Here is a 7,268-nt window from a genome sequence, read left to right as displayed (position 1 = left end):
TGCAGTGGAAGCACAGAGTCCTAACCACTGGACCACCAGGGCAGTCCCCGTATGTGACAGATTAATGCTGCTCTGATGTTTCATCTTTTCTGAATGTTCCTAGGTCCATCCAAGACCCTCTGATTTCATGAGAAGAAAAGTATCACAGATACTCTCGTGACCCCCGGCCCCTGTAGGTTACAGAGTAACCGTTACCACTCCTCCTGAGATCCGGTTCCCGGTGAAAAGATACAAACATTCGAGCTTCCTGCACAACTGCCCCATCCTGAGCCCCCTCTCCTCCCGAGAGGGACTGTGGGAGGCGTGTGTGCGTGCGTCCAGTTACAGTATTTGCTTTGCAGAACTGTTTATACCCAAAGCTATGAAAGACGTAATAAAAAGAAAAACCTACGCTTTTAAAGCACCTCAAAAGCTCATCTTACCTTCCCTACATTGTGACGCATCCCTGGGGGCTGCCCCCCACCTCCTCCAGAGGCCCAGCACACACTTCCCCAGGCGGGACACGCCCCTGCCACCTCTAGTGCTTCCCTGCCCGACGACACCGGCACTGGGGCCGGGGCCTGCAGAGGCCGGGCTGGGATGCGCCTCACCCCTCCAGGGCCCTGGAGCCACAGTGTGGCACTGAAGGGTTTTGGGGCCCTTTCCCAGGCCACACAGAGGGGCGCCCACACTGGGGAGAGAATACGAAGCTTCTGTCCAGCTCCGGGGACACCTCTGGCCATTGGGCAACAGAAGGAGAGGCTAGGGATCCAGGGTGCCTCAACCCCTCCTCCCTGCCCACCCTGATGGCGGGCTCAGGTCACATACCAGGATGTCCAAACAGGCCGCCTTCAACAGGGTGATTTGGTCTGCGATGGTCAAGCCAGTGAAGCCTGGCAGACGTTTAGCAAACTCCACGATCTTAATAATGCACTTGGTAGCCAGTTCACTGAATTTGTCCCAGAGGCCCAGATCCAGTCGAACTCGATGGTCGGCACTGGAATTCTACGAAGGAGAGAAAACACCGTCAGGGGTAGTTGTGGGAAGCCAAGTGGAAGGCAGGGGACCGAACATGTTTCCCATCGAACGTGCTGACAATTCACTCTTCACGGGGAGCCTCCGGAAGGTGGGGGAGAGGTGACCTTTTAGCTTAGCGTCATTTTTTAAAAATGCTCAGAATCTTATCCCTGTGCCGCTGGATAATCAACTAACAGATGCGGGAACCTCTGTTCAGCGACCACTCCAGCTAGTACATGAAGCAAACGGGGGAGGAGCCACCACTTGTAACCTGGACTAGTGGCTCTGCCACCTCAGGAGAGCCGAGACGAACCGTGGGAAGAGAGGCCCTTCCTGAGATGCTGGATCCAACCACGCCTGACCCACACCAGGATTTTATTTTTTAGTCTAAGTCGGTTTGAGTTTGGTTTCTATCACCTGCAACAGGAAGAATTCTAACTAACGTTCAGTTACAGCTTGAGATGGTTTAGGTGTGAGAGCTTCACATTCTCCACCCAAAGAACGGTCACGATGTAGAGAAGGGGGCCCGCCCCCACGGCCACCAACGCTTCCTGCCTGGATTACTGCGACAGCTCCTCATGGGTCGCCCTCACTCTACCCTGACCTCCGCACAGTCTGTTCTTTTACCAGAGGAATAAAGGGATCCTTCAAAAACGCAAGTCAGAGCAAGTCACTGTGCTGCTCAACATCTGCAATGATCTCTCATCTCACGCAGACGGAAAGGCAAAGTCCTCTCCGCGGCCTGCAAGGCCGGCCCGCTCTCTCGCATCTCCCCCGGCTCCACAGGGCCCTGCTGTCCCTGGACCAGCGGGCGCGCCCCTCTCCCCGGCCTTCTCTGCCCGCAGATGCACTGTTCATTCCTTCCCGGCTGGGCAAACCTGAGCCCCCGCCCGACGACTCTGTGGACCCCACACCTGCTCTGTGGTCCCAGTCCGCAGCCCCCGACGCACACTCTCGTTTACTTCCTGCCTCACTGTCACTGCCGCGTCCTCAGTGTCCAGAACAGCGCCCGGTACACAGCAGGGGCTCAAAACGTTTGTTGAGTGAATGAGTGAGTGAATGAGGCTTCCATGAGTCCACGCTCGTGTAGGATGTCTCAGGGCAACCACCATGCGAGGACGAGGTTGCCCTGGGCCGGGGCCTCTGGCGGCCCCGGGGGGCGCCAGACGTGCAGCAACTGGCAAGGTTGAGGCTGGCGCTTGGGCCCCTGACACCCGGGGACACATCCACGTAGTCTATAAAATGAGCTGTGTTTTTCTTGTTTTTTTATTTTTGTGGTACGCGGGCCTCTCACTGTTGTGGCCTCTCCCGTTGCGGAGCACAGGCTCCGGACGCGCAGGCTCAGTGGCCATGGCTCACGGGCCCAGCCGCTCCGCGGCATGTGGGATCTTCCTGGACCAGGGCACGAACCCGTGTCCCCTGCATCGGCAGGCGGACTCTCAACCACTGCGCCACCAGGGAAGCCCTGACCTGTGTTTTTAAGGTTGGCGGCGAAGCTGAAAGGGAAGTTTGCATATGGGGTGGCACAGAGGCCCTAAAACAGGTGGAGGCTGGCTGCCCCCTGGCGCTCCTGCGGGAAGGGCCAGCGTCCTGCCCGTCACTTCACCCCATCCGTCCCCAAGGACCTGGGGACACAGTGCACCCGGAGGAGCTTGAGCCAAAGCATGTGGCCACTGCGTCTGTAATTCAACGTAATCGTCGGCTCGCCTGGTTTGTGGGAAGATGACGCGGGAGGGGAGGGGCACAGAGGTGAGCAGACAGCAGGAAGTCATGTCACCGCAGTGCCCATCCACTGCCCGGCCCAGCACGTGTGAACGGAGCCTCCATCAGCCTCGTACGAGGAGACTTCATCACGCACCGGGCCCGCCATCCTTCTATTAAAAATAATGCACAGCCGTCTTAATGGCATGTGAATCTAACTCACCACCATGCAAACCGAAGGGAAGAGGCAGTTGAGAAAACACAGAATAACCTGGCGTCTTATCATTCTGGTTGCTGGACTCACACGGCATGAGCTTAATGGCTTATACGCTATCCTCCAGCGCAGACAGTGCAGAGCTCGGCCCGTCTCGGGGGAGTGAAGGCGGTTAGGGGGGCCCTGGGTGGGGGCCGATCCCGAAACCAGGGGAGGGGGAGAAAGGGAAAGGCTCGGGCTGGGAGGGGCCTCGCCGGCAGCACAGGGGAGGGGGACACAGCAGAGGGGCAGAGGCAGCCGCTGCCCCCCGGCCCCCCTGAGCACCGGTGAAGCCCAACCCCACCACGAGATCCAGTTAAAGGGCCACTTTGGTCAAGCAAACGGACCCCTTCCCACTGCCGTGCGCTTCTCTGCTGCTTCTCTGACCGGCTACTTTCAGAACGAGGCCCGTAAATGGAGGTGGCATCGCGGTGTCTTTAAGCCCGTCTGTGGCAGCTGCAGGCACTACAGTGCTTCAGCCAGGGCTGCTTGTCCTTCTCAGCCAAGGAGGAAACGCAGAAAGTCTTAAAAGGAGCGAGGAGCTAAGGTTCCCAGGGGTGGCTGGAACACCGGGGGCCCGGGTCCAGAGTCTCTGCCCGCCGACCGTCCTGAGAAGCTGATGTCCTTTCAAGCTCCACCTGTAGAATGCTCCCGGCGTCCACTGGGCATGCTCCTCCTGGAACAAGCCCTCCTCCGGGGCTCACCGGGAGCCAGGCCCCGCTCTAAGCGCTGTACGAGGAACTCCCTCTAGTCCTCAGGACACCCGCACCTGGCAGCTGCGTCAGTGCCCACCGGCCAGCGCAGAGGCAGCTCGTGCTGGGGCCCTGGGCCCACCCTCTCGGGGCACCGCACGGCCTGAACTTTGTCTCCGGAAGCCCGTCCCCTGGTGAGAAACCCCAGAGGCTGAAAGGTGCTCGGCACCGCCAGGACGAGGACGTGATGCGCGGGCCGGCGTCTGCGGTCCACAGACACACGCCAACTGCCAGCTGGGCATGTCCATCCGCAGGAAGACGACACACAGAGGCCCCAACACACACGCTTCTAACCATGTGGCAACCGCCCTGCCACCGAGGGGGAAAGACAGGGGTGGGGCAGGGGCGGGGCTCTGAGGGCCCCCAAGTGTTTCCTGGACGTCTGGCTAGAAGCGAGGGAGACGGTGCAGGACTTCCCTGAAGCTAATGTTTCAGGGGTGCTCCTGGACCCCTCCCCCCCAAGACACCTGGGCCAGCGACGACGCCAAGGTCACGGAGCTCCCAAGCATCACAGGCAAGATGTGAACCTGGGCCTAGGAAGCCCTAAAGCCTGGATGCCAGGGTCACGGTCGCCGAGGAAGAAGAGTAAACACCCCCAGAGCTGGGCTGTGTACTCTTTGGAGACTGCATTGTCCACAGCCCCACCCTGGTCCCCAGAGTCCCCCCTTGCCCCCTTGCTTTTCAGGAAGGTCACTGGTCAGAAGCCTTGCCAAAGAGCCCGGCGCTGAGCCTGCAGGCGAGCACCCTGTCCAGGCCCAGGCGTGGGGGGTGGGTGCCAGCTTCCTGCCCTCCCCTCCCGTTCCTGGGTCCTGACCAGGGTCCCAAATCGACCCTAATGAGGAAGAAAAAGGAGCTACTCTTTCAAGGATCTGTAGGCGGGCAGCTAGCTGCCTTTCTAATTCCTCCCTGCCCGTTTATTCCAAAGCCACCTGACAGGGATGCCAGCCGGGCAAAGGCACCGAAGTCCCCTCGCAGTGGAAGCAGCTGCCCGTCGACAAGCTCCTTATGGAAAGCGCTCGCCCCATGGCCAAGTGCCTGCAAAGGATGTGTCATGGCTGCTGCTCTTTGTTTACACCTGCGCCTACTTCCCGAAAGGACTGCGTACAGTAAAAACAGAGCTAGATCTGTGCACAGAGAGAAGGGCTGGAGGAAGCAGCAGTGCCTGCAGGGCGTCAGGCCACCCCGTGGTTAGGGATCGTCTCCTGGAGACGGGACGGGTACGGCCACTTTCCCTGCTGGATCCAAAGAGGCGCCCCTGCAAAGCGCTTAGGACTAAGGGCCCTCACTGGGGACCGAGGAGGCAGGGAAGGGGCGCTGGTGGCTCTCCGGGAAGCCCCTGCCTGGGGCTGGAAGCAGACCCTGAGACTAGGATGCCAACGCGAGCAGCTTATGTGGGCAGAGGTCCTGGGAAGCACTGGGAGAGGACTGGGGAAGGGCCATGGGCACCGGGCTCCACCTTGTTGGAGAGCTTTGGGAGCCGTTGGGCCGCGGCTGCTCCCAGGAGTGTCGACCCTGCCCCCCTCTGCCCCCCGCCGTGTGAAGCACGCTGCCCCACAGGCGCAAAAAGCCTCGAGGCAGCGTCGTGGGGCTGCAGGATGAGCCACAGGGATGCGGGATGCCGGCAGGGCCCTAACAGAGGCGGGGCAGCGGCCCCACTGGCCTGGAAGCAGGTGAAATCAGACCCCGGGCACAAAGAGAATCCAGAAGGAGAGGCTCTCGGATTCCGCCAGGAGGCCTGGGGGAGGGAAGGTGGGGAAGGGCCCAGAGAGGCCGACCAAAGTCCCTGACTGTGCTGACCCGCAGAGGGATGACGGTCCCAAGGGGGCGCTTTGGTCCCAGGCTGCACCAGGGCGTGTGTACTTGTGTGTGCCCTGCCCTCCTCCAGACCAGAGTGGCGGCCACTTCACCTGGTGACCAGGTGAGGCAGAGTCTGGGGCACGGACGAGGCCACCCTGACACCCCAACCTGGGGAAGAGGGCTGGGGCCCCTGGAGGGCAGCAAATGACCCCACGGGTTGTCTCTCACCACGGGACCTGGCTTACAAGTTTCCACCTCCAGGAAGCCCTCCCTGCTGGGACTGTTCTCTTTTACTCTGTTTTCTGGAGGGAAAGTTGATTTATCCCTGGGTAACAGACCCGTCCTCCTAGCTAGACGCCTGGTGTCCCCCGTGTCCACCCTGCCTTGTCACCCACCCTCCTGAGACACAGTGTGCCGTGTGGGGTTAGAAGAGCTGCCCCGGAGTCAGACTGCCCACGTCCAAGGACACCCGCTGGCTACGGGGCGTGGGGAAAGTGACTTATTCCTCTGTCATACGGGGCGCTGCACCCGCCTCGCGTTGCCTCCGTAAGGAGTAAAAGAATTCACACAGCGAGAGTACGCAGCGCGGCCTCTGGTACGGAGGAAACGCTCAGTGAGTACTGGCTGTAATAACGATGACGGTAACAACAATAAAGACTCCTGATCACAAACTGTCGACTTCTCTCCACCACTTCAGACTGAAATTCAAAAACGAGGCCGAGGGAAGTGAAGTAACGCGCACACGGTCGAACGGCTGGTTGGCGGCAGAGCAGGATTTAAACCACATTCACTCCTAGCACCCCTGCTCCTGACTCACGGCGTCACCCGCCACCCAGGTCTCCGGGCCTGCCTTCCCTCGCAGGCCGACCTCAAGGCTCCCGATGCCGCCCCGTCCTGTGTCTGCTCTGGGCTGGGCGGCGCCCCTGTCCGCAAAGGGGACTCGACCGCTGAGTCAACAGCAGGCCAGGCCAGCAGCTTCACAGACTGGCCAGCGTCTCTCCTTGTTCCTGACCCCAAGGCCTGGGGGCCCAGAAAATCGTCCTGGGCCTCGCTACTGGAAGTACGCTCGTGGCCTTTGCTACTCAGAGTGTGGTCTGCAGACCAGCAGCACCTGGGAGCCTGTGAGCAACGCCCGCCCACACGTGCTGAACCAGAACCTGCATTTAATAGCTGCCAGGTGCTTTGTAAGCTGGCGGAGGACTGGGGAGCAAGCTCTAGGTTCTTCTTCTCCGGACAGCTCAGCCAGGGGACTTGCGGCTAAGTCCAGCGCCGGCTCTTTAGAAGCTGGTGCCACCCACCGTGCAGCCTCGGTGCCCCACTTGCTGTTCTTAGGCCCCGCCCGCATCATCATTTCACCTTTTTATCCCCATGACCTTCCCTACTATTCTTTTTCTAGCACGTCTCAATCAAACCAGCAAACACTGCAATGCTTGGATTTTAAAAAGCGCGTCTACCAGCATCTTGGACGGGCAACGTGAACCACTGAAGAGGCCAGAACAACATTCTAGTTGCACTCACTCATTCAGTCGACAAATATTATTGAACGCCGCATGCTGGGAATACACGTCAGCGCACAAAACACATGCAAAAGCCACTAAAAAATTCAAGTACCTAAAGACATCTCCACCAGCACATCCAGACCAGCCGACAAGGCCTCCTGCCTTGTGACCTCACCTGTCCCCCACCCCCTTCTCATCACCTCTCCCGCAGCGAGGCCATTCCCAGGGAAGCACAGGGAGCAGAGGGGGACCTCCCAGCTCGGTGCCCCT

At 59.9% G+C, this 7,268-nt stretch overlaps 1 protein-coding gene across 1 annotated transcript in view; it reads right to left on the bottom strand.

Annotated features, from left to right (window-relative positions):
* Positions 1-422: 422 nt before the first annotated feature.
* The window catches only part of LOC112411691 (retinoic acid receptor beta-like), a gene marked incomplete at its 3' end in the record, with an annotated part of 407,505 nt that continues 400,659 nt past the window's right edge, over positions 423-7,268 (bottom strand). Inside the window, exons 5-6 of the mRNA XM_024762944.1 lie at positions 808-984; positions 423-602 (exon numbers count right to left, since the gene is read on the bottom strand). Coding sequence (XP_024618712.1) covers positions 423-602; positions 808-984 — 357 coding nt within the window. The remainder of the gene's footprint in view (positions 603-807; positions 985-7,268) is intronic.

The sequence above is a fragment of the Neophocaena asiaeorientalis genome, unplaced genomic scaffold (assembly GCF_003031525.2).
Source record: "Neophocaena asiaeorientalis asiaeorientalis breed wild unplaced genomic scaffold, Neophocaena_asiaeorientalis_V1.1 scaffold279, whole genome shotgun sequence".
Lineage (NCBI taxonomy): Eukaryota > Metazoa > Chordata > Mammalia > Artiodactyla > Phocoenidae > Neophocaena > Neophocaena asiaeorientalis.
Note: the sequence above shows the minus strand (reverse complement) of the source record. Positions and strands in the feature narration are given on the sequence as shown.